General features: G+C 70.2%; 2 protein-coding genes across 2 annotated transcripts; both read right to left on the bottom strand.

Moving 5' to 3' along the window:
- Positions 1 to 655: 655 nt before the first annotated feature.
- On the bottom strand, positions 656 to 11,299 carry CHLRE_01g001250v5 (uncharacterized protein). Its single transcript, XM_043058090.1, has 6 exons — positions 11,070 to 11,299; positions 10,916 to 10,994; positions 10,577 to 10,783; positions 9,639 to 10,400; positions 2,702 to 9,526; positions 656 to 2,465 (listed from the first exon to the last, which is right to left on the bottom strand). Exons 1-6 carry the CDS (start codon positions 11,201 to 11,203, stop codon positions 2,148 to 2,150), a joined length of 8,325 nt encoding a protein of 2,774 aa, XP_042928004.1. The 5' UTR covers positions 11,204 to 11,299; the 3' UTR covers positions 656 to 2,147.
- A 1,145-nt stretch (positions 11,300 to 12,444) lies between these two features.
- CHLRE_01g001200v5 (uncharacterized protein) lies at positions 12,445 to 25,635 on the bottom strand. Its single transcript, XM_043058089.1, has 13 exons — positions 25,083 to 25,635; positions 24,612 to 24,852; positions 22,767 to 23,699; positions 19,724 to 22,574; positions 18,564 to 19,483; positions 17,709 to 18,199; positions 17,176 to 17,316; positions 16,632 to 16,920; positions 16,188 to 16,367; positions 15,886 to 15,935; positions 15,643 to 15,677; positions 15,244 to 15,412; positions 12,445 to 14,871 (listed from the first exon to the last, which is right to left on the bottom strand). Exons 1-13 carry the CDS (start codon positions 25,421 to 25,423, stop codon positions 14,694 to 14,696), a joined length of 6,819 nt encoding a protein of 2,272 aa, XP_042928003.1. The 5' UTR covers positions 25,424 to 25,635; the 3' UTR covers positions 12,445 to 14,693.
- Between the last annotated feature and the right edge of the window lie 578 nt (positions 25,636 to 26,213).

Here is a 26,213-nt window from a genome sequence, read left to right as displayed (position 1 = left end):
AACCAACCCAGAGGAGTGACCATTCACTGGAATCCGGGGAGCATTCTCTCTCTCTGTAGTTCGGTGGGCGTCATCGGAGGGCAAGCCGAGTCTAAGCGCTTACAAGCGCATAGCAACGTCACTCTACGGTCCAGGCCCAGGCATCGCTTCTCACACTGCATTTCTTGGACAGCGCTTTAGGCGACGCGAGGACAGAGCTGCCCGCCCGCAGCAGGGTGTGTTACGCGGCTCCCTTGCTCGCCAGGTGTGCCCGGTGACGAGCTAGGCACAAACCGGCAGATGGTCGTGACAAGGGTAAGGGCGTGTAAGGGCGTGTAAAGGGAAGGTTGGTGAAGTCCCGTAGTGTGCAGCGTATTCAAGGACGACAGGGCTCACTATGGGACATGTTCGGTGGTTTCGCCCCTTGGTACGCAGGGGAGGTTCTCCTCTGGTCCGACTCCGCTGCTCCTCTCTGAATCTATTGAAGTTCAAGGCGCCAAATCCCAGCCCAAAATACTGCCGACGCGAGGTGCCGTGGTCAGCGTTGGTCAATTTCCCGATTTGAGCATGCCTCTGGTCCGTGTGTGCTGTCTGTACATGCTGTGCGGCCCTTTTACCTTGTCCTGGTCTCGGATTAGCGGGGCCCTTGGCTCACCCCTCCCCCCTCGTCCAGGCGCAGTGTTAATAATTACATTGGCACTCATCCGGGTGTGGCTGGCTAAATTGCGGTGGAAAAGGACTGAGCAGGTGCCCGCACGGGCCGCCTTATTAGGCAGAGCCGTCATGGACCGTCATTCCTACGTACGCCGTGTGAGGGAGGTGCCAACCACCCAACAGCAATCCGCACACCAGCTCCACAGTGCCGGCGATGCCGGGCCTATCTAGATCCCCCACTGCCACCCGATGCGCCGGTATCATGCAACGAACGGTGCACCGCAGCAGCAGTAGCAAGCGCCAACGTGTGCGGGCTCATCTGCAGCAGCTTGTGTAACGCAGCCATGGCCAAAACATAACTACCGTGCTGCTCACGTTGTCGCGCACTGCGTCCGTAGCAACCGCAACCGCCAGGTCGCGAGGGCGGAGCAAGAATGAAACATAACAGTGTATAAATCTGACAATGCTTTCTTTCACCGCATGCAGCCGAGCACGGTATGTACCGTATACTCAAGAACAAGCCCACCCCCACCACCATCACCATCATCAATGCCGCCGTCATCAGTTTCAAATGCACAGACACTAACTGCCCGTCCGCCATCCCGGTCCGATGCTCAGGCGCCGTCACATGAATAGGCACATCCGCCCCTCCAGTCCGCCGCGCCACGGCCCCCGCCTCAACCCCACGCCGCGCAGCCCTGCCGCTCGCCGCCGGCACGTCTACGCCCACAGCCGAGCCCGCAGCTCGCGCACATCAGGCTCACAACGCCATAACCCGCAGCAGCCAGTGCTCACTAGATAGGATGCTGCTGCCAGGGGCGACAGGCGTGCGCCAGAAGATGGTCTACCACTTCCATAACCATTCATGAATGTAACCCCCCGGCTGCTGCATGCGCGCTGCGTGTCAGTGGTGGTGTGCATGCACCCGGTCGCCACACGCACTCAGCGCCGGCCCCACACCCACCACCCATATCCCAGGCCTCCGCTGCGGCCGCCGTGGACAGCCGTCCACGCAGATAGGAGCGATGAAAGCAAATACAAACATAAATTGTCAGGGGGGGGGTATACACACGCACTGCAGCGTGTCGGCAGCGCATGGCGGCAGTGAACATGGCTCGCGCCTTTCCGGCGGTCGCCACCACGCCATCACACCAGCACCGCCCATCCCCCCTCCCGGCCGCCAGAGCACCCTCCGTCATAGGAGGTGGGGAGCGCCGGGGCGACAAATGAGTGGCCCTCACCGCCATCTATATTGGATGAAAACCTGCAAGATTCAAATAGCCGTTGCTGCTGCTGCTGCTGTTGCCACCATCACGCAGTGTCCTTGCCCCGTGTCATGACCAGTCCGGCAACCTCCCGGATCGCCCTGCTCCTCCTCCTGCTGCCTGCTGCTGCTGCTGCTGCTGCTGCTGCTGCCTCCTGCTTCTGCTGCCTGCTGCCTCCTGACATTCGTTGTGGTGCTGCTCCTGCTCCTACGCTCGCTCCATTCGTTCCTCCAGCCCCCTCCAGCCGCCTCAGTCTCCGCCGGTGAGGTCCTGGTCCGCCAGCGCCACCAGAGCCACAAGCCGGTCCCGCACCTGCCCGCCCACCGCCGCCGCCAGCACGCCCGCCCCCGCCGCCGCCGCCGCCAGCGCGCCCTCGTCGCACAGCAGCGCCCACACGTGCCTCATGAAGTGCGCCGCCGCCAGGTGCCCCAGCCGCCCGCCGCCCAGCAGGTGCGGCTGCTGCCCCGCCAGCGCCAGCGCCGCCGCCCAGGCCGCGGGCCCGGCGGGCGGCGGGCGGCCGAAGGCGGAGGCCAGGTGGTCCTCCACCGCAGTCAGCAGCTCGTCCACCTGGGGGCAGCAGAGGGGGAAAGGAATGGGGAAGGGGGGAAGCTTGCATGCCCGAGCCCAATGACAAGGTTTTATTGGGGAGTTGCATTCAGGTTGAGGAGGTCAGGTGAAGCAGGAGGGCAGATTGAAGAGAGGCACGCAGCAAGCGCACATGGGGACATGACACACAAGGGGCTGTGTCGTGCCGCCGTGTCCTCCCCTCCCCACATACACACACAGACACCCGTGCCTCCCACCTGCAGGTAGTCGGCGGCCCGCCACAGCGCCAACAGCTGGTCCAGGCACAGCTCCTGACAGCCAGCGGCACCAGCAGCAGTAGCGGCGGCGGCCGCCGCACCGCCGCCGCCCGTTTGGGGCCGGCGGCCTGTGGTGGCGGCCACCGTCGGCTGCGGCTGGTGCGGGTGTGTGTCGGCGGGTGGCTGCGTCGGCAGCTGCAGCAGGCGGCCCAGGTCGCGCACCCCCGCCGCCCAGCCCAGCAGCTGGCGAAACACGCGCGCGTTGGCGGCGGCGTCCAGACCCGGCACCGACACCAGCGTCACAGGCGGCGGCGGCACCACTGAGGGCGGCGGCGGCGGCGCAAGGGGGCCGCTGGCGGTGGCGGCGGCGGCTGGGAAGGGGTCGCCGAAGCCTGGGCCAGCCGCCGGCGCGGCAGCGTTGGGTGTGGGTGTGGGTGTGGAGGAGCAGGAGCAGAAGGAGGGCAGCCGCGACAGCCAGCCGTACAGCAGTGGCGACAGGCGCCGCAGCAGCCGGAACTCGCGCGCCGTCACCACCACCCTTTCCCGGGGGCCCCACGCAAACACGATGGGCGGCTCGCCGTCCGCCGCCGCGCCCGCGCCCGAGGCCGCCGCCGCCGGCTGTGCCGCTGTCGTGACCACTGCCGCAGCCGGCGGTGTCGACGTTGGCGCTGCCACCGGGGGCGACGGCAGCGGCGGTGGCGCCGCGAGGCGGCGCAGCGGCTGCGACACCGCCGGCGGCTGCGGCGCGGCTGCGGCGCCACTGGCGGTTGTTTGGAGCTGAGGCAGCGGCAGCACCCCTGGAGATGAGGCCAGCAGCGCGGACGGCACATGCGACACCGGCGCCGCCCCGGACGCCGTTCCGGACGTCATGCCGGACGCCACGCCGGACGCGCCGCCCGCACCCGCGTGGAAGAGCATGGAGCCGAAGCCGGCGGTGGCGGCGGCGCGGGTGCCGGCGCTGCCGCTGCCTCCCGATGAGGCGTCCTCGCCGGCAGCGAACCACGGGCCCATCGGATGCGGAGAGGCGGCGGCGGCGGCCGGCGACGGCGCCTGGTGGTGGTGCTGCGGGTAGGGCTGGTCATAATGGTGGTGCTGGCGGCGGTGGTGTGTGGGCGACGCAGGGGCCATCCAGCCGCCGTCGCCGTAGCTGCCGTCCTCGGTGCCGCCCGGCGCCGCTGCTGCCTCCGAGGCCGCGCCCTGGTCCCAGTGGCTGGCGGCGTGGTCGTCGTCATCGCCGCCGCCGCCGCCCGGGCCGCCGCCGGACCCGTCGTCAGACGCCGCCACCAGCGCCAGCGCGCGACGCAGCCCCGGCGGCAGCCGAGTGCCCTCCCCGCCGCCGCCACCCTGCAGCGCCGCCAAGCCCGCAGCCCAGCCGCCGCCAGCAGCCGCCCCGGCACCGGCGCCGTGGCGGCCGGCGGCCTTGGCGATCGCACCCAACGCCGCCACCGTGGTTGCGGCAGTGGTGGCGCCCGGCCGGCAGGCGTTCGTGGCGGCGGCCGCAGCCGCGGCGGCCGCGGCGGCGATGGCGATGTGCCCGGCGGCGCTGTTGCTGCCGAGGTTGGCGGCGGCGGCGCGGGCACCGGCCGTCGCCGCCATGTCCACAGGCACCGCCAGCGCCGCCGCCGTCAGATGCGCCGAGCCGAAATAGGTGTAGGGCGGCAGGTCGGCACCGCTCAATGCCGGTCGGCCCGCCCAGGCGCCGCCGCCACTGCCGCCGCTGCTGCTGCCCAGGCTGGCGTCGGCGCCGAACGCGTCCGTCGCCGTCGGCGCCACGCCAGGAGGCCCTGTGCTGCGCGGCTGCGGCGCCGCGGCGAGCATGGCGCTGGAGCCGCAGCCGCTGGGGCCCGCGCCCGAGGATGCGGCTGCTCCGGCCTCATGGTGCGGCGGCAGCTGCGGCTGTGGGAGCGCCGGCGCAATGGTGCGCACATGCCCGTTGCCGTTGGCTGCCGCGGCACCGCCACCCCCTACTGCTGCTGCTGCTGCTGCTGCCAAGGCGCCCGGCTCGGACCCGCGGTTCAGGCGCACCAGCTCATCGCTCATGGACAGCAGCAGCGGCCCGCTGCCGCCGCCGCCGCCGCCGCCACCTCCAGCCGTCGCCGCCGACGCGCCCCACAGGCCGCCACCGCGGCCGGCGGCTGCGCGGCCTCGCATAGCATGCGTGGTCTCCGGGGCGGTAGCGCTTGCGGCCCAGTGGCGCGGCTGCTCCGCCTCAACCGCCGGGCTGGTGCCGGTGTCGCCCGGCGTCAGCCAGGGGTCCAGCCACAGCTGCTGCCGCGAGTAGGGCGCAGGGTGGTAGGGCGGCTGCGAGCCGCCGCCGGCCCCTCCCGCAGGCGCCCACACGCCCTCCTCCAGGCCGCCGCCACCGCCACCACCACCTGCCGCCGACGCCGCATATCCCTCCAGGCCCAGCCCCAGGCCCAGCGGCGGGCAGGGCTGCAGCTCCGGTGGTGCGGTGGCGCGCGCCAGCAGCGCCGCGGCATGGCGCGCCACAGCCGCCGCCCGGTGCGCCGCCTCGGCCCCCGCCTCCGCCTGCCCTGCCCGCTCCTGCGACTCGGCTGGCGCCGCCTCCGCCTCCGCCGGCTCCGGCTCCAGGCCGCCGGGGTGCTGGCGCGGCGCTGTGGGCGAGGAGGCCGAGGCGACGACGCCGTCCACGTCGGCGTCATCGCACGTGTCGAACTCGAAGCGGCGAGCCGCCAGCGAGTAGCCGTCCTCAACCTCACCCCCGGCGCCCTCCCCAGCAGCGGCACCAGCAGCCGCCGCCTCCGCCGCCGCCTCCCGCTGCGGCCCACGCACATGCATGTGGAGGCTGGAGGCCTCCTCGGCCAACACCACCGCGAGCGCCGCCTGAGCGCCTCCCGCCTGGCCGCCTCCCGCCTGGCCGCCTGCCTCCTCTTCCGGCGCCACCTGGTCACGGGGCCAGTGCGCCAGCGTCGCAGCCGTCAGCAGTGACTCCGGCGCCGCCGCCGTCGCCGTCGCGGCGGCTGCCATTGCCACTGCCTCACCACCGATGACAGTGGCAGCGCTGCTGCACACGGGGGCCGGGAGCATCTCGTGGCCCCACAGCTCGCCGGCAGCAGCACTGGCGGTGTGCAGCGCAGGAGCAGCGTCTGCAGAAGCGGAGGCCGAGGCCGAGGCGGCGCCCGCTGCTGCCAGGGCCGGGCGGCGCAGGTCTACCACACGGTGCGGCCGGCGGCCGGTGCTGGCGCCGGCGCTGCCGCTGCCGCTGGCACTGCTGGGGCCGGCGCCGCTGCCGGCGTAGCCGAAGCTGTCGGGGCTGCCGCCGCGTGAGGCCCGGCCGTGGGAGGGGTCCGCCGGCGCGACGAACGAGTCCGCGATGGAGGCGGCGGTGACGGCGGACACCGAGGTGTGCACCGCCGACAGGGAGGTGGAGCGCACGGCGCCGCCGCCGGCACCGCTCACGTCCAACATTTCCACAATGCCCAGCGCGCCGCCGCCGGCGCCGCCGGCACCGCGCCCGATTGCGGCCACCGTCACAAACGCCCACTCCCGGTCGGCGCGGGACCACGCCACCGGCGCCGCCGCGGCAGGGCGCCCAGCCTCTGGCGGCGCCTCCATGCGCGGCATCGCGGCAGTGGCCTCACCCGGGCCGGCGGCTGAGGAGCTGTCGTCGTCGTCGTCGGCAGCCGCAGCCACAAAGCCACGGCCCACGCGGGTCTGCAACTGCGATGGGCCCGGCGCCGCCGGCCCGGCTTCCGCGGGCGCACGGGCCGGCGGCGGCTGCCGCGGCTGCGGCGGGGGTGCCTGCGGCAGCTGCAGCTGCAGCCGCAGCGCCGCTGGCAGCTGCAGCGCCGGCGGGAAGGTGGGGCTGCCGGCGGCCCGGGGCAGGCCGCTGCGCAGGGAGGCCGCCGCCGAGGCCGCCACCGAGGCGGATGCGGAGGAGGAGGACTCGCTCATGGAGTCGTAGTGGTCCACGCCGCTGCCGCGCAGGGCTGTGTAGCCAGCCAGCGGCGCCGAGCGGCTCAGCATGGCGTCAATCAGACCCGCCACCCCCGCCACCACGTCCGTCAGCAGCACGCCGCCGCCGCCGCCGCCAGCACCGCCGCCGCCGCTATCAGCCGCAAGCGAGGTGGCGGCTGCCGCAGCTGCGGCGGCCGCTGCGGCGGCGGCGGCGCTGGCGGCCAGCGCGGAGGAGAAGGGCGACACGCCGGTGGCGGCAGCGCCGGCGGTGCTGGAGGAGGCGCTGCTGTCGGTGCTGAGGCGGGCCAGTGCGGGCGGCGCGAGGCCCCATGACGGCTGGCTGGGCGCGGGGGAGCCGGGCGCAGCGGCGGCGCGGCGGCTGGCCGACGAGCCCACACCCGGGCCGGAGCGACGCGCGGCCCTGTCGGCCCTGTCCGCTCTGTCCACACCGCCGCCAGCTGGCACCGCGGACGCCGCGCCCCAGCTATCGGGCCCAAAGCCCGCCGCCGCCAGTACGCCGCACGCTGCCCCCAGGGGCGCCGCCTGGGCGCTGTCGCCACTGCAGCCCGCTGCGGGCGCCCCGCCCGGTCCCGCCAGCGCGCTGATGAGCGACGCGAAGGAGCTGCCCTGCACCAGCGCGGCCACGTCACCGCCGCCGCCGCCCGCCCCGGCGCCGCCTGTCTCACGGTGCCGCCGCGCCGCCAGCGCCGTGCCGGCTGTGCGCAGGTCGCTGAAGAACGCCCCGAAGGCCGCCTCCAGCCGCCCGCCCGCCAGCAGCAGGCGGCAGGCCACTGCCAGCGTAGACACCGCCCGCTCAGTGGTGGCGGCGGCGGCGGCGGCGGCACCATTGACGCCGCCGGCGGCGCCTAGGGCTGCAGGTGCAGCGGGCGCGATTGCCGGCTGAACCTCCGGCTCTGCAGCTGGCGGTGGTGCTTGTGGTGGCTCCGCCGCCAGTGCGGGTGCAGGGACGGGGGCGCCGCCCGCCCGCCTGCCAGGCTCCGCCTGTGCCTGCGGCTCCTGCTGCTGCCCAGCGCGGCGCCGCATGTCCGCCAGCTGCGCCGCCAGCTGCTCCTGCGGCCACAGCTCCTCCAGCTCCTGCTCCAGCAGCTGCGCCTCCAGAGCCTGCGCGCCCAGCAGCGCAGCGTCCAGCTCCCACTCGGGACCGGCCTCGAGGGCCTCAGCCGCCGCCGCCGCCGCCGCCGTGTCCTGCCCGTCCGCTGCCGCCGCTGCTGCCGCTGAGGCCGCTGCCGCCCGCGGCTCCTCCGGCTGCGGCATGGCGGCCGCCGCCAGCGCCAGCCTGACAGCGCGTGTGCCTGCCGGGCCGGGAGCCGGCGGCGCGGGTGCGGGTGCGGGGGCCGCCACCTCCGCCGCCCCCTGCACGGGCGCCAGGCCGAACGGCGCCGCCGCCAGCACCAGCCCCGCCGCGCCGGGCGGCAGCAGTGAGTGGCATGCGGGCGGCGCGGAGATGACGTGGCACAGCGCCAGCGGCACGTCCACCAGCGCGTACTGCCGCTGCCGCTGCGCCGCCACCAGCGCCGCCAGGTGCTCCGTGGGGTCCAGCGCGCCCAGGCCGTTGCCGCCGCCGCCGCCATGGAGGCCGCCGCCGTTCATGCCCATGCCAGACACCGAGGAGCCGCAGCCGCTGCCGCCGTCATCGGCCCAGGGGCAGGCCCCCGCCGCGGCCGCCGCCGCCGTCATCATCACCTCACTCACGGGCGCCGAGGACAGCACGGTAATGCGCGCCTCGCCGCCGCCGCAGCCGCCCAGCAGCAGCCGAAGCAGCTGGCGCCGGAGCTGCAGCGGCAGTGCGGGCGCGTGCAGCAGCCAGCTCACCGCGTGCTCCGCCACCGCCTGACGCAGCAGCGCCTCGCACGGCGACATGCCGTCGGCGCTCAGGCCGCCCACGCTCACCACGCCGCCCAGCGCCGCCACCACCGCCGCCTGCCACGGCGAGGCCGCGGCCGACGAGGCGCAGCCCGGCAGCGGCACCGCGGCACCCGGCGTCCCCTTCATGGGCGCAGCGGCTGCTGTCGCGACTGCTGTCGAGGCTGCAGCTGCAGCTCCTGCACCTGCGTCAGCGGCTGCGGCAGCGGCGGCATCAGGCGGCGGCGGCGCCTGCTGCTGCGCCAGGCAGTCCGCCACGAACGCCGCCAGCACGGCACAGGGCCGCGTCATGGGCCGCGTCAGTGCCGGCGTGGTCAGGTGCAGCGGCGGCGGCGGCAGCGCGACGGCATTCAGCGGGGCGGCGGCCCTGGCCGCGGCCGCGGTGCTTGCAGGCGCAGCTGCATGTGCTGGCGCTGCTGCAGCCGCAGGTGCCGCGGCCTCCTCCGTGGCGCCGGCCCGGCACAGCACCTCGGCCAGGGCGCCAAAGGTGGGCGCGCTGAGCAGCAGCCGCCGCGCGCGGCCCGCCAGCTCCGGCTCCGCGCCGCCCAGCAGCGCCGCACAGCCCAGCACGGCGCCGGCCGTCACCGCCGCCTCCAGGCCGTCCCAGAACTGCACCAGCGCCGCCAGCAGGTCGCCCGCGCCCTCCTGCCAGACGCCCGCACCGTCACCCTCGCCGCCGTCTTCACCCACACAGCCGCCGCCCTCGCCGCCAGCGACCCCGCTGTGCCTGCGGCCGCCGCCGCTGCTGCCGCTAGCTGCCGGCCGCCCCGGTGCGGCGGGGGGCAGCAGCACCCGGCCGACCTCCACTGCCAGGGACACCGCACCCGCGGCCTCGTCCTGCCCTGCCGCCTCCTGGCCTGCCGCTGCCGCCTCCCCGGCTCCCGCCTCCCGCTCGGCCTGCTCGGCCCCCGGCGCCGCGGCGGCGTCCGCCGCCAGGCCCCACGCCGCGTCGCTGAGCAGGAACAGGGCCCAGCTGCAGTTGCGCAGCACGGCGTCCAGCAGCGCGTACGGCAACAGCGACTCCTGCAGCCGCCGCAGGGCCGGCGACATGAAGCAGCAGTGGCCGGGGCTGGGGCCGGCGCCCGCGCTGCCGGGCCCACAGCCGCCCACGCTGCGTGCTCCTGCTCCTGAGGGCGGGGGCGACCGGGTCGCTGAGCGAGGCCCCGGGCCGCGCGTGGCGGGTGGCGTCGGCGCCACTGCCCCAAGTCCCGGTCCCAGCCCCCGGCTGGCGTAGGCCCAGCGCCGCCGCGGCGGTCGGGTTGAGGGTGCCCACATAGCTGCTGCCGTGGCTGCTGCCAATGGAGGCGTCGAACCCCGCCAGCCCGCCGGCAGCACCGGCCGCTGCGAGTGCGTTGCTTGCCGTAGTGGTGGCGGCCGACGCCGATGTGGACGCCGCCACCAGCTCCAGTGGCGCTATGGCGCGCATGAAGTCCGCCACCGCGCGCACCGACACGCCGCGCGCCACCGCCCGCCGCGCCGCCGCCGAGCCGCCCGCCATCTGCACCAGCATCCAGCTGGCCTGCAGGCAGGCCGTGCCCAGCGCCCTCCACTGCTTGGCCTCCTCGTCACCCGGAGCCGGCAGCGACAGCACCGTCCCCAGCTCTGTCGGCACCTCAGCTCCAACCCCGGCCCCGGGGGCCTCCGCCGCCTGCTTCCCGTGGCTGCTGATGCCGGAAGCTGCTGCTGCACCGCCAGCTGCGCCAGGGCCCGCGCCCGCCAGCTCTGACGGCTGTTGCGGCGCCCGCTGCTCCTGGCCGCCGCCTGCCGCTGTCGCCTTGGCCGCTGCCAGCACCCGCCACACCGGCGACTGGCGCAGCCGCCGCGTCAGGCGCAGCAGGGCCAGCCGCAGCGCCGCCGCCAGGCCGCACTCGCACATGGCGTCCACGTTGCCGGGAGCCTGTGTGCCGTCGCGGGGTGTGTGTGGTGTGCGGAGTGTGGCGCAGCATGGGTTGGGGCAGCAGCTTGACACAGCCACAGCGCAGGTGCAAGAGGTCCCCGCTCTCCCCTCTTCTTGCCTCTTCAAATACGGTACCGTACACACGTACACACCCACCGGCCCCACCCAGCTCCTACCTCGAAGCCGTGCTCCAGCAGCGCCCCCAGCGTGGCGCCCAGCCGCGCATGGTCGTCGGCCTCCGCCGCGGCCGTCACAGCGGCCACCAGCGCGCGCAGGTGCTCCGTGAACGCCGCGGGGTCAAGCGCTAGCAGCTCCTGACCGCCATCACCGCGACTGGGCGGCTGCGGCGTCTCGGCCGCAGCGGCGCCGCCCGGCGCCGCACCCTGTAAGTGAACAGTTCAGTCACAAACCGTCACCTGCTGCGTGCCAAGGTGTAGTTGGGGGGCACAGGCAAATGCCGGGCCTCGCGAGCATGCGAAGCCCGGGCGAGCTGAATGTCAGGAAACAGCGCTCACCTGCTGCGCAAGGCTGCAATCGGTACTGCTGCTGGCCCCAACGCCGCTGTCCTTACAGGTGTCCTTGGTGCTCCGGTGCCTGTTTGGTAAGGAAATTGCGCGAGTGAGTACTGCACGCCCAACGAGCCCTAGACCTACAGATGCAGCGACTTACCAGCAATACACAAAGTCGTAAAGCCACTCGCGGAGCAGTGTCCGGTCCAACAAAAGTGCGGACACTAGAATCGCCAAAACAGCCGCGACCAAGGCCGCCGGGGACCCTAGCACCTCCAAGATCAGGTAAGTCATCAGGCTAGAATGCAAAGCCGCCTTGCGGCCCGCCTTGGCGGGAGTCCTCAACGCCTCCAAGCGCTTAGCCTGCTCGTTTGCTGACCAAAGCCCCTCTAGGTATCCATAGCTGAGACTGTTTAACAATTTGTCAATGCGGTGCTTCCGCCACTGACTTCAGAACGTCATTTGCAGGGTCAACGATGACACGGTACCGCTTGACAGCAGACTTGTGTGTCGGTGATTCCACTGATTGGTATGTCTGAGCTTGGAATTCGAGTGGCACCCTGGCTCCGTAAGTGCCAAAAAAATGACGGCGTACAACCTGGGGTGAGAAGAGTTTTTCACAGTGCTGGATTTCGGAGGTTTTATCAGCGGCTGGGCCGCCTCATGGGACTGCTTTGCATCCTGTTTCATTTTACCAAGGTGTAGAAAGTGGCCTCAGGGCGGCGGCACGGTTGCCAGACGGGCCGTGGATGTGCCCTCCGCCCCTCCGAGCGGTTTTGCGATTCTGGGCTTCGGCGTGCCGCCAGTTTATCTACAGCCGCCAGCGCATCCTGAGGGACAACTGACGTGACCCGAAGCCCGCTACCCATTATGCAGCACAAGCACACGTCAGACATAAACAGGAGCAAGTAACAGAGGGCACACACGTTCGTTGTTAGGACCTACCGTATTGCGGAGTGCAGACATCTGCATTTCACCGGTGGGCAGTTCAGGCAGTTGATGCAATGCCTGCAGCACGCACCGCGGACGTTGGCTTGCCCCTTCCCCCGAAGGGAGAGGGGCAGAAGCCATTGCGGTCGCATCGAGCGCCGGAAGGGGGCCCTCCCGGTTTACTGTGTGAGTCGTGTGACTGCCGGTTAGCGGAGATGCTGTTGCGGCACTTCTCACTCGGTTCAGTCATGGTCACACATGCATTGCTGTCCAGGGGCAAAACAAAAAGGGCACACCTGCATTGCTGTCTGGCTGTTGCACGGTGGTGCATACTTATGCGCGGGCGACGCCTAGAGCGTCGGCCCGGAGATCGGGCTTCACATTTCACCACATTCACCACATTCATTAGAGTAGTTGGATTGATGCGCCGTACTGCTCTCTTTCTAGGCTTGGCTAGCGGATGCGCAGCCGGGATCCATGTAAAACACACACAGGAGAGGGAGAGGACCATATGCGCGGCCTGGGCGCACAGGCACAGGAACAGTCTTGCCGCCATGGCGCGGCTCCATGCAGGAATGAAGCGCCCGGAACCCGAACTTGTTGTACGTCGCTTGACTTCCTTACAATTTTGTTATACACACCTTATAGAAAGGAGACGAGCACGCAGTGCGCCAGCCCGCAGGTCAGGGCTGCCCCTACTACACATACAGCCCGGCCAGCAACATGTGGCACCTGCTGACAAGAAAGTGGTTGCACCCACTACTGTCCCGTCCGAGGCCGCGCTCAATACTGTCCCGCCCGAGGCCGAAGGTTTCGAAACTACCTCGCTCATCTCCCGGACATAGCCGGGGGCGGTTTGCACAGGCACCGCCCGCCGCCGTATGTCCAGCCGCGTCCCTCTGTCAAGCACAAGCACCGCAGGCAACAAACGACACACCGTGCCACGCTATGCTCGCCAGCAAAGAGCGCAAACCAGGGAGGTCTCAACATTCGCGCTAGCTGGCGCCACTTCTCGGGCGGCGCGGCGCTCTCCCCGTCCACGTGGCCTTGCGTGCCGCACCTGCTGCGCACATGCATGCCGCCACTGCTGATGAGCCCAGGCCCTACACCACCGACCGCTGCTGCCTGCGCCAGGCCCTGCACCGCCGCCAAGCCACTCTCGTCAGTACCCTCGCAGCGCAGCGCGCCAAGCACAGCAGTACGGAACGTCACGCATACTCGCACTTGCACGTGTTATTGCAACGCACATATTGCCAGTGAGCAACACCAGTGCCATTATTCCAGTGCAATGATGATGACGTCGTCCTCCAAACTGCTCCTGGAAGGAACTGCTCCTTGGAGGCCTGCCAGTATGCGTGCATGCAGCTGTAGCATGTGGGGCAGTCGCGGCTTGATTGCCATGATGGGATGGGAAGCCACGTCGGTAGGTGCCGCCGCCGCCCCGCACCTACACTGCACCACGGGGCATGTAAGGGCGCCCAGCCCAGCCATACATCCGGCGCCCTACGACGGCGCCCGCCCCCGCAACGCCTTGTGCGGGGCCGCCCACCAACACAGCGGCCACGTCATCCGTGACAGCCCCACCTTGCTCCATCATACCGGACATGTCAGCAGTGGGCGGGCGTTCCGAAACACACGGCACGCCGTGCTTCGACACTCGGCCCAACATACATGCACATGTCGCCTTATTGACCTGCCGGGCGCACCGGCCGACACACCGGCCGCCCCTCTCTACAACCGTACAACCCGCACCATCAATGTGGTCCTTGCCATGTTCCGCAAAAAAAACGTGTTGCACGGCAATGCTCGGCTGAGATTGAGCGATTGCGCAATGATACCGGACAAGCACATCCTTTATTGCAGCTCAGCTTGGGCCCCCGTGCATCCATACATCCGGGAGGTTCATCATTTCACATCGCGATGCACGCGGGCACGAATGGGCGGCCGACCCGGATGCCTTCACGGCACCCCACCAAGTGTACACGGCTACGTCTGCCCCGTCTCAAACCCCAGACAGACCCCAAATCAGCGGGTGGCCGTGTTCCTGTTTGCCAGCCCCAGTGCCATCTGCAGTGTTCAGCAGCCAAACCCGCCTTGGGGCAGCCAGACCACACACACAATCAAGGAGCTCGGCTGAAGTTCCATCATGGCACCCCCCCCTAGCCAAGCTGCCTGCACACCAGCCACTGGCACCTACCGCTGCAGCCAGTAAGTAACTCCCAGTAACACAAGCTGCGTGCGCCCGCAGCCCCAGTGTTGATAGGCAGTAAGACATGATCACTACACTGATGGTGAGAAATTACTCCTTTGCTGCAGTGCATCTCTTCTTGGCCGGGCCCACTTCATTGGCCCACAGCAGTGAACACAGCACGGCTAGCTACTGCGTGCACGTGCACACACGCACCGTGATGCGTCGCCCGATGCATCCAAGCAGCAGGCGGGGCCGGCGCCAGGGCCAGGTAGGGCAAAGGCCCAAGCAGACACTCCTCCTCCTCCGACTTCCCGCGACAGGGCAATTCACAGCCGGTGGGCAGGGTGTAATCCCCGCTGCTGCGTGAGGCTGCTTTGTGGAGTGGAAAGGCCACACCGCCTTTAGAAACGGACATGCGGTACTTGGTGCTGCTAGGGGTTCGACCCAACCTCGCAGCCTTAGAAACGTATACATACATTCTTTTGCGAGCATTCATTCTTTGTTGATGAATAATCAATAAAAACATCAAAAGCCGTAATACACTTCGTGAGTTGCTTCAGAAGGCAGCTTTGTGCACGCTGCATGCACAGCGGCACGTGAACACCGTAGCTAGGACACCCCGCCAGCTGCGGACGTCATCCCATCCCAGCCACCAGTCGACTCCTACATGCCCGCGGCGGCACGCCGCTGTGCTTGAGCCAGGTGCGCCTGTTGCGCCTGCTGCTGCTGCTGGTGCCCGCCGCGCTCCAGCTCCGCCAGCTCGGCCGTCAGCGCCGCCACCACCTCCGCCGCGCGAGGCCGCCGCGACGGCACCGCGGACCAACACGCAGCAGCCAGCCGCCTGGACGGGGGGAGGGTGGGCAGGGTGGGGAGGGTGGGCAGGGTGGGCGGGAGGGCGAGTCCGTGAGTATCAGCGAGCGTGTGTGTTAGTTGTACGTTGCCTGGATGTTCTGTGCCGTGCACATGGCACAAACACTCATGTGCGGCAGCCCCCTGCCTGCCCCGCGCCAGAGCCCATGGCCCCGCTGCGCCGTACACACACACACACACACACACACACACACACACACACACACACACACACACACACACACACACACACACACACACACACACACACACACACACGCGCGCGCGCGCGCCCAACGTCAGCTCCTCGCTCCCCCCCGCTCCCCATCCACTGCTGCCGCTCGCTACGCTTGCTCGCTCACACCTGTACGGCAGCGGCACTGCCTCTGTGAACACGGGCCGGCCGCCGCGGGTGACGTGGCCGGGGATGCGGTCCACGGGCACTGCGGCGTGGGGCCTCTGGCCGCCCGCCAGCAGCTCCCACATGGTGATGCCCAGGCTGTAGATGTCGGCGGAGGCGTCCAGGCGGGGGACTGCGGGCAGGCAGGCGGTCACAGGCAGGCAGGGCAAGCACAGCGCAGGGGGAGGCAGTGAGGTCAGGGGCGATGGTTCCAGTGGTGGTGCCAGCAGTGCCAGCAGCAGCACAAGCGCAAGACACCCAGGCACCAAGGCGCAGCAGCAGCAGCAGCAGCAGCCGGACCAGCATGCATGCGAGCAGCTGCCAACCGCCTTCATTCCCCGGCCACCCAGCCACCCCACCCACCCTTGTTGAGCGCTTCCGGAGGCAGGTGGGTGACCCTGTGGGGCAGGGGGCAGGGGGCAGGGCGGCGCGCCAGGAGGGTCAGGAGGTCAAGGTGGGCGGCACGCGCGCAATAGCCCGGTAACCCCACTAGCTGGCTAACGGCTGTCCGCCTATGTAGATGTCTATCCCACCAAGTTGGCCCCCCGCCCTTCCCCGCACCACCCTCCCCACCCTAGCCACACCGAACGCCCTGCAGCCACTCACGTGCCACACGCCTGGTCCACAAGCGCATAGCGGGTGCCGTCCTCCGCCGTCTGCGTCGTGTGAGTGTCAGGCGGGCGTGTCAGCGCATGCATGTCAGCGCATGTGTGTGTGTGTGTGTGTGTGTGTATGTGGGCGTATGCCATGTGACGCGGTGGATGGCACAGAGGCTTGGGTGAGTGGGAGCTCCAACGGGGTGGTGAGGTTGAGTACGCGTGCGCGACACCCACACCACACAACAGAACAGGGCCGGCCCCGCCCCCGGCAACCCGGCACCCACCCCCCACCGCACACGCCCGCCGCACCTTTGTGAGCGGCAGCGCGAACCCGTAGTCCGCCAGCTTGGCGCTGAAGCCGCGCGGGTCGGAGGTGCTGGAGCGCAGCAGCACGTTGGCTGCCTTGACGTCGCGGTGTGCCACGGGCGGGTTGAGGCCGTGCAGGTAGCGCAGCGCCATGGCCACATCCAGCAGCGTCAGGTACACGCCCTGTGCGCGTGAGCCGGGGGAGGAGGAGAGGAGGAGAGGGAGGACGGAGGGGAGGCGGATGGAGCGGAAGGGTGTGATATGCGGGCAAATCTCTTTAAGCAAGAAAGATGCGAACGAGGCACTGCACTCCAGAGCGTCCGGCAGGCCCCAGGCAGCAGGCCCCAGGCAGGCCCCAGGGCACCTCCCAAAAGCCGCGAAACGTGCCAAGGCCCCAGCAACAGCAACAGCAACAGCAACAGCCCTCTCGGCCCCTCCTCTCCTTACCATCATGTCCACAGCGGGTGGTGGCTGCTGGGCCCCCGCCGCCGCCGCTGCCGCCACACGGCCTCCGGGCGGCGGCAGGTAGCGCGGGAAGGCCCTGCTCGCCACCGCCGCCGCCAGGCTGCCCAGGTCGCACCACTCCACCAGCAGTGCCGTACACACCGAGTCGCCCGGCTCGATGCCACCAGCAGCAGCAGCAGCAGGAGGCGGCGGCGGCGGCGCAGAGCCGGGGCCGTTGGGGCCGTTGGGGCCGTTGGCCGCCGCTGGCCCACCGGCAGCGGATGAGGCAACACTGCAGCAGCGGGAGTGCGTGGAGGGCAGCGGGCGGGTGACACGTGGCACATGCGGCGTAGGCCTCCCAGCAGCAACGTATGTACCCCGGTGCGAGTGATTGTGATTGTACGGCCAGCTGCACGACACACACACACACACACATGCCTGTGGCGCCCGCCCCCATACGTGCATGCACCATCAACTGCACCCTACTAGCATCAGCATGCAGGCGCACAATAAAAACATAGCGGCGCCCACAAACTACTGCGCTCACCTGCTGATGCCGGCGCCGCCTCCTCCGCCTGCAGCTGCCGCGGCTGCAGGGCCTGGCGGCGGCGGCGGCACGCAGTCCTCGGGCACAGGCACCAGGTAGAACTGGCGCCCGCCGCCGGCAGGCAGCTGCCGCACCTTGAGACTGCGGGTCGTACGTACACGCGGCGGGCGCCCCGACGTGCGGACACACACATACAACCAAGTGTGCGTTAGAGTAGCACATGATGAAAGCCGTGCGTGTGTGTATGTGTGTGTGCGTCTGTGTGTGCGTATGCGTGTGTGTGTGTGTGTGTGTGTGTGTGCGTCAGGCGTACCGGCACATGCAAACGCCGATACCCCCGGCCACCTGCACCCCCCCCTGTCGTGACACGCCTCAAGTTAGACCGCCCCGCCCAGCCCCGCCCGCGCCAAGCCGCGTGATGCCACGCAAAGCCACCCCCACAGTCACACACACACACACACACACACGCTCCCAGTGCCCGCCCACGTGGCCCACACAAGGCCCACACAAGGCCACACGCACACGCCACTCACACGACGGAGGTGTAGGTCGCGTACACCTGCACCACATTGGGGTGGTTGAGCGCGCGGCCGCACCACAGCTCCATCGCATTGCGCAGCATGGTGCGCCGCGCGCGCAGCCGCGCAGCCTCCTCCCCAGGCGCCGCCTCCCGAGCCGCCGGCTGCTCCCCGCCGGGCGCTGTCGCCGCCGCCGCGGTCGCCAGCAGGCTGGCCGCCGGCACTGGCGCGGTGGCGGCCGCCGGGTCCGCCTCCACCGGCATCTCCATGAGCTTGACGGCCACGTCGGTGGCGCCGCAGCGGCCGCGCAGCACCACGCCGCCGCCGCCGCGCCCCAGCATCTCACGCAGCTGCAGACTGGCCAGGTCGGCGGCCAGGGCGGCGCGGTGCTGGCGGGCGGCGGCGGAGCCGGCGGTGGAGGCGGCGGCAGAGCCGGAGGAGGCGGCGGCCGCCACGTCGTCGCTGCCGCCGCCGGCTGTGGCGTTGATGCTGCCGACCAGCAGGTCCTACACGTGTGTGTCGTGTGTGTGTGTCGTGTGTGTGTGTGTGTGTGTGTGTGTGTGTGTGTCGTTTGCCGTGTGTGTGTGTGTGTGTGTGTGTCGTTGGCCGTGTGTGTGTGTGTGTGATGCACGTGTGCATGTCATGTGTGTTGAGGCGTTTCACGGCTGGCTCCCCGCACACACACACGGCCCTGAGCAAATATGTATATGTGCCATACATGCATACACACACACGTACACACACGTGTGTACATGCACACAGCCAGCAGACCTCCGCGCATTCTTGCAAACAGAAGAACATACCCCATCCGCACAACACATTCACACATATACGCACACACACATATACACACACGCGCCACCAACTCACCATCTGCTGCCGCGCCGACTCGCCCACGTCCGCGGCCGTGAGCGTGATGATGGAGTCGCAGTAGTGCCAGCAGGACGTCAGCACCGCCGCCACATCCGGGGCCGCGGAGCCCGGCGCCGCCGCGGCACTGCCGCCGCCGCCGCAGTCCCCGGTGGTGAAGGCGGTGGGCTGGGCTGTGGTCGCATACAGCGGCGCGGTCAGGGAGCTGAGCATGTCATCCGGAATCTGGGCGGCGCTGCCGGCGATGCTCGTCGTCATGCCACTGGCCAGGTAGGCGTGGCGGCTGCTGGCGTTGTTGGCGGCCGCGGCGGCGGCGGAGGCGGCGCCGTCGGCAGCAGCTGCCACGGCGTTGGCGGCGGCTGCAGCGGCTGCGGCGGCCGGCGAGGCCAGGGCGGCGGCGGTGCTCTCGAACGGCGACGCGAATGAAGCCAAGGTGCCGGTGCTGGCGCCGGCCGGGATGGCGGCAGGGGCTCCGCCATCGGCCGTGGCAGCGCCGGCGCTGCGCGCCATGGCGGCTGCCAGCTGCGGCGTCTCGGGCGGCGCCGCCAGCAGCACAATGCGGCGGGCGTTGCCGGCGCTGTGGATGCGGCGGCTGCTCAGCTGCGGCGGCGGCAGCTGTGGCTGCAGCTGCTGCTGCTGCCTCAGCCCCGGCACCCGCAGCGCTTGTGGCCCCGCCGCCGGGGAGCTGCCGCGGTCGGGCAGCGCGCGGGGGCTGTGGTGGTTGTGGTGGGTGTGGTGGTGGTGGCCGTCGGGGCCGTAGGTGGTGGAATGCTCATGGCAGGTGTCGGTGACGGCCTGCCGCACCGCGGACGGCGGCGGGTCCGTGCCGCCGCTGCCGCCTGCCGCGGCCGCCGCCGCGGCGACGGCTCCGCGGGTGGTGACGGCAGCCAATAGCTGGGAGCGGGTTGGGCCAAGAAAGCCTGTGTTTATACATGCGTGTGTGTGCATGCGCGTCAGATGGCGTGCGTGTGGGTGTTTGACGAGGCCACTTGCATTACGGGTCAGCAGCGCCCAGGCATCAACCACTTAGGAAGGCATGTGGCGAGGGGGTTGCTGCTTGTGATGCCTCGTCTGGGCCAGGCCGCCCTATCAACCACATGACACGACACGACACGACACGGCACGGCACGGCACGGCAGGACCCCGCGGCAGCGCCTCACTCTTTATGGACTTGATCACGTGGCCCTGGGTCCCGGAGCGCTGCGAGCCGGCGCCCGCACCCGCCGCGGGCGATGCAGGGCCCCCCGCCGCCGCCGCCGCCACCGCCGCGCTGCCGCTGCCTTCGTTGCTCGCCGCGTCATCTGCGGCCACCGGACCCGCACCGCCGCTCCACAGGGCGCCGCTGAGGATGCCGCTGAGGGGCCGGCCCCTTACCCGTGTGCTCGCCATGCCCATAAGCGCCTCCGTGCCGCCGCCGCCGCGGGCCCCGGCCCCGGCCCCGGCGGCGCCCGAGCCGCCGTCCGTGCTTGCGCCCGCGCCGGTGCCCAGCCCCCACGCCGCCAGTGACTGTGGGACACGGCTGGAGGAGGCCTGCCGGCCGTCGCCGCCGCCGCCGCCACCAGTGCTGCCGGTAGCCATGAGCGCATGCATGCCGCCGGTGTGAGTCAGCGCGTGCTGGTGGTGAGGGCTGGCGCCCGCGCCGCCCTCGGTGACGCCCAGTGCGGTGGTGGTGTTGGTGAACAGGGACTGCGGCGCAGTGGACACCAGCGACATATGTAGGGGGCCCAGCCCAGACAGGCCGCCGGCGTAGCTGTCCACACAGCCGCCGCCGCTGCTCAGCAGGAAGTGGTTGGCGGCGGCGGCGACGCTGCTGGCGGCGCCGCCCCCCGCTCCAAAGGACGGCGTGGGCGGCGGCGCCAGGGCCGATGTGGTGATGTCCGTGGTGCGCATGACGGCGTATTGGCCCGGAGCGCCGCCGCGGCACACCTCCAGCTCCGCCGCCAGACTGCCGCCGCCCAGCCGCGCCGCCGCCGCCGCCGCCGCCGCCGCCGGCCCAGCCCCGGCCTCTGGCGGCCGCAGCCTGGCCGCCACCGGGCCGCACAGCAGCCGGTCTGCCAGCTCCTGACAGCTGCCGCGCACGGCGTGCAGCAGCGGCGCGGGCAGGCGCGTAGGGAAGGTGAGGTACAGGCCGACGTAGGGCGCCGCCGCCGCCGCCGCCGCCGCCAATGTGAGGTTGACACTGCTGCCGGCCGCCACGCCACCGCCACCGGTGCCACTGGTCATCGCCGCCGGCCCCGTGCGCAGCAGCACCACCACCAGCGACCGCACGGGGGCACCGGCGGCGGGGGCGCCGGAGTTGCGACCGGAGCCGGAGGTGAGGCTGCCGCGTGTGCTGAGGTGGCCGGCGGTAGCAGCAGCGGCCAGGGCGTTGGTGGCGGCGACAGGCATGCCGCCAGAGGTTGTGAGGAAGGTGGCAATGCGGCCGCTGTGACCCCCCGTGTTGGCGGACCCCGCCGCCCCTGTCGCGGCGCCCGCCATCCTGCTGCCCCCGCCGCCAGCTGCGCCCGCCGCCGTCAGCATGGTCGCCATGGCGGCCACGCTGCAGGGGCGGCGGGAGCCGTAGCCACCGCCGCCCGGGGCCGCCGTCAGCAGCGGCTGGCTGAGGTGGTGGTGGGACAGGGGCGACTGCTGCTGCGCGGGACCGATGGCAGTAGCAGCGGCAGCGGCAGTGGCAGCAGCCGCCTGCGCCGTGGACGCCGCGGCGGCGGCCGCAGCAGGTGTGGGGCCCAGCAGCAGCAGGCACACGTCGCGGCAGGGGCGGTGCACATCCTGCAGCAGCACCGCAACGTCCTCAACCACGGCGGCGGCGGCCGCGGTGGCGGCGGCGCCCAGGGCCCGAGTGGCGGCGCCGCCACTGGCGGACGCGGCGCTTGCTGGCTCTGCCGCCACCGCTGCCGCGGCGGCCGTGGACGCCGCGATTGCGTCGGCCTTGGCGACCGCCGCCAGCAGCGTGTGCTGCAGCGGGAAGGTGCGAGCGGTGGCGGTGGCGGTGGGCGGCGGCGGCGGCAGCAGCGCCTGCAGGTGCACGTGCAGCGGCGCGGTGCTGAGCAGCGCGGCGCTGAGACAGCCGGGGTCCCAGGCGGAGGCGCAGGCGGAGGCGCCGGCGGGCGCCGGCAGGGACAGCGCCGTGGCGCCGGCGGCCTCCGTGCCGCTCGGCCCAGTCACCGCAGCCGCCGGCGCCGCCACCGCGGCGGGCGTGCAGCGCACCACATAGCGCTGTGATGAGCTGGAGGCTGCCGCCGCCAGGTGCCGGGAGTCGCCGGCGCACGCAGCAGCGCCCGCAGTACTGCCGTAGACGGCCCGGCCGCTGGCGGCGCCGCTGCTGGACACACCGCCCGCACCACCCGCAGGCGGACAGGCGGACAGCGGCGGCGGCAGCGGCGGCGGCGTCTGGGCGGTGTGATCAGCAGTGGCGCCGGAGGTGACGCCCACGGGGCTCCCTGCACCAGCGGGCACACCGCTGCGGCCTGCAGGCAGGGACGCGCTCGAGCCAGGCCACCAAGACGCCACAGCAACAGCCTCAGTAGCAGTAGCGGCAGCAGTGGCAGTGGCAGTAGCAGCCGTCAGCTCTGGATGCTCCTGCTGCTGTTGGCCGCTGGTCCGAGTGCCCAGCAGCGACACCCTCTGCAGCAGGCTGAGGCGCCGGGGCCGGTGGCCGTCGCCCGGCTGCTGCTGCTGCGGCTGTGGCTGCTGCGGCTGCTCCGCCGGCCGCCCGGAGCGTTGGCTGGAGGAGGGTGCCGGCGCCAGGCCCACCGCGGCGGAGGGGTGTGTGGTGGCGGCGGCGGCGGAGCCCAGAGCACGCGGCGCGCGGACACAGGCGGCCGAGGCGGAGGCGGACACCGAGGCGGAGATCGAGGCAGAGGTGGAGGCTGCCGCCGCTGCTGCTGCTGCTGCTGCTGCTGCTGCTGCTGCGTTGGTGGCTGCTGCTGCTGCGGCGGGTTCCAGGTAGGCCACGCGGCCGAACATGAGCCCCAGCGGCTCATCCGCCATGGGCACCAGCGCCGCCCGGACCTGCAGCGCACGTGCACACACATGGGCGCGGGCGGCGGCGGGACCATCCAGCGCGCGGCACATACGTCAGAGCACAAACACACACGCACGCATGGCGTCCGAGGCAGCCTGTGCTCAGGCAAACAGCCGGACTGATGTCGCAGTCCAAGACGCGCCCTATCTTTCCCGCCCCGCCCTGCCCCCCTCGCTCACCGCCGGCTGCAGCACGAAGGCTCGCTCCACGTGCTCCTCCAGCGCCACACACAGCTCCGACACTAGCGCCGCCAGGCTGCCCGCAGCAGCCAGCCGGTGGACCACACCCGACTGCCACACCAGCGCAGGCGGAGCCTCAGACGCCGCGGCAGCGGCCGCCGCCGCAGCTGCAGCTGCAGCTGCCGCCGCCGTCGCTGAGCCGCCGCCGCCACCGCCACCGTAGCCGCTGTCGCTGTTGGCAGCAGCCATGGCGGCGACCGCCGCAGCAGCGGCCGCCGCCATTGCGCCTGCTGCTCCTCCTCCTGCTCCTCCTCCTCCCCCTGCTGCTGCCCCGCCGCAGGGCGCCAGCAGCACCATGGCCGCGGTGAAGCCCAGCAGCTCCAGCGCCGCAGCGTCGGACAGCAGCCGGGCGGCTACAGCCTCGGGCAGCAGCAGACCGTCATCACTGCTGCTACTGCCGCCGCTACTCCTGTTAACAGCGCCATCGCCCGCACCCGGGCAGCGGGAGCGGCTGCTGGCGCCGTGCTGCTGCGGCTGCGGCTGCGGCTGCAACGCCACCGCAATGGTGGTGGCTGAGATGCTGACGCCCGAGTGCGGGCGGCGGCTGGTGCCGGCGGTGGCCTTGGCGGTGGCTGCCTGAGCCTGCGGCGCTGGTCCGGGTGCGGGTGCGGGTGCGGCGGCGGGCGCACCTGCCAGGGCGCCAGAGGGCTGCGGCAGTGGCGGCGGCTGTGCGTGGTCCTGCAACTGCAGGTCCCCAGGCCGCCCCACCGCCGCAGCCGCCGGTCGCGGGTGTTGCCCGCCGTCTTGCGCGGCGGGGCTGGTGGCGGCGGTGGGGATGACGGACAGCCACAGGGCGCCTGCGGGCACCCCGCCGCGCAGCATCAGCGGCACACACGCCTCGCCGGGCCGCTCGGGCGGGCAGGACACCACCGCCTGGCAGCGGCGCACAGCGGGTAGCGGGGGACAGCGGGGGACAGGGGGACAGGGCGGGTGCCGGAGGGTTAGGGTGGAGCAGCGACAGCAGCAGTGGGCAGGGAGTAGCGGTGAGAGGCTGTGTATGGGGGTGAGTTGGATTGCGGGCAGGCGGCTGCTTGCGGGCAGGCATGTGATGGTGCATCCGTTGGCAGTGCGGGTTTGAGGGCGGGGCTGGCGGGGCTGGAAAGCAGGTGGTACGGGAGACGATGACTAAGAGGAAGGTCCGCACCGCGACGTGGGCCAGGTGCGGTGCGGTCAGAGACATCAAACAGTGTGTGTATGTGTGTGTATGTGTGTGTGTGTGTGTGTGTGTGTGTGTGTGTGTGTGTGTGTGTGTGTGTGTGTGTGTGTGTGTGTGTGTGTGTGTGTGTGTGTGTGTGTGTGTGTGTGTGTCGGGGCTGCCGCGGCCACCGCTGCTGCAGCCTCTGAGCACGGCCGCTGGCTTCCGCGCACTCACGCCCACACCCACATCCACAACCCCCTGGGCTCCTTTCCTGGTCGCCAGATAAGTCGTGGGTTCTTATGCTGTCTCTGCGTGCCTGTCCTGTGCTGTTGTGCGCGCCACCGAGCCCGGGCGGCGACATTTATCGCCGGCGCCGCTCGCCCTGCTGCTCCACGACGCCTCGGCCCCCGTCCCATAAGTATTATCGCTTGCAACTAACGCCTCTTCCTGTGCTCCGCTCGTTTCAGCGTGGTTTAGTTAGGTTTGAGTTGCTATTTGCAAACCTCCCACACCCACATACTTGCACACCAAAGCACACAGGGGGGTGGGGTGCGCGCCCCCGCCCACGGCAGCAGGCGCCATAGGGTATGCCGCGCAGCCCGCGACCCGAGGCCCCCTACCCCCCGAAGACCCCCCGACACACTCACCCCAGTCGTACAGGCTCGGAGCATGACGTCGGCGACGTCCTCGGGCGGCGGCCGCCCCACACGCCAGCAGCCAATATCGGCCGTGCCGCCGTCCGCCTCCTCCTCCTCCTCCTGCTGCTGCTGCCCACACCAGGACGGCAGTCGCTCCCGGGCCTCCGGGCCGGGCAGGTCGCCCCCAAGTCCGGCCAGCTCGTAGAATAGCAGCTCTCCAGTCGCGTCGTGGGACACGGCACCGTAGACACTGCGGTCGCGGAGCACAACATTGGGAGGGGGGAGGGGCCGGTGTGGCTCCGGCTGGGGACAGTTTTGAGGTTCGTAAGCTTGCAAAACGCAAGTAAAGCGGCACATGCCAGTGAAAAAGTAGCAAGAAGTGGATACACTCAGCCGCGCTCCAGAAACCCAACTATGGGCCAGCAATTTGAGACCATTTGGCTACGCCCTAACAAACAGTCCAGTCACACGTCCACTTACGTCGCCTGCAGTGATCGCTCAGACAGAGCCCTAATCAGACCGTATGCTCTTGCTGTCCAGGTTGCGCTGTTGGCCAAGGACAGCGTGGCCGCGCGCGTTTCTCCCAACAGGGCAAAAACTTGAGTATCCAAACGCGGCCACCGGAGCGGCACTTGTTGTTCTGTCTGTTGCTTTCTAGAGACTGTGACAACTAGTGGCTGCTGCGCGGTGTCGTGTTGGGCTGTCGGAGTCCGCTTTTCGGCAAGCTCAGGCGCCGGCAGCAAAGCCGCTGCAGACACTCCAGCTTGTTGCGGACGCACCGCATCATCTGCGGAAATGAAGCACGCGAAGCACCTCCGCATTTTTAGCTATGTGGCTTACTTTGTCATATGCCCTGCTCTTAGCCAGCGCTAATTCTATTCACTGCATTTGCGTTGTATTCATTTTTGATTGCTTTACATGTGTGTGCCCTTGCGGAGTCCGTTTATGCTACTTCAAGGAGCAGATGTCACAGCAGTCGATTGAGCGCTTTCCGCAGTCGCGCTTCACTTGCTCGCAAACAAGCTGGATGCACATTACGTGTTTGTGTTAAAACACCCCTGCAAGAGGGCGTTCGCTCGTGATGGAACATGGCAAGGGGCAGGAAAGCGTAGTCCCGATGTGTGTGGCTCCCACCCGTGCCCACATAAATGCGTAGCAAGAAGGGACAAGGCATTGGTGCGTCGTTCGCGCGCTGTTACTGTACCGACGGTAGCTGGCAGGTTGTGTCGATGTTTTGCTGACGCGCATTCCTCACGCTCCGGGCGCCCGGCCAAGGCGATAGCACCACACAGACTCAATGCGACGCCACACCGCGCGGATAGCATAGCCGATGCGCACCTGCAGGCAGTCGACCGGCGTCCACGGATGAGCTGTGTAGACGAGCACTAGCGTAATGCAACGGCGTGCAGCAAAACAATGGCCGGGCGACAGTGTGACAAACAGGGGCAAGAACAAGGCGAAGCAAAGCAGAAGAGGGGCCCGAATGTGTACGAAAATTGTGGCGGGCAGGCCGAATGCGGTGCAACACGCCAACAACACAACCGGAGGTGAGGAAGCGTTGCTGATGGTGAGGATAGGTGCGGCGACGTTCGGTAGGGGAGCTGTGGGGCG

The sequence above is a fragment of the Chlamydomonas reinhardtii genome, chromosome 1 (genome assembly GCF_000002595.2).
Source record: "Chlamydomonas reinhardtii strain CC-503 cw92 mt+ chromosome 1, whole genome shotgun sequence".
NCBI lineage: Eukaryota > Viridiplantae > Chlorophyta > Chlorophyceae > Chlamydomonadales > Chlamydomonadaceae > Chlamydomonas > Chlamydomonas reinhardtii.
Note: the sequence above shows the minus strand (reverse complement) of the source record. Positions and strands in the feature narration are given on the sequence as shown.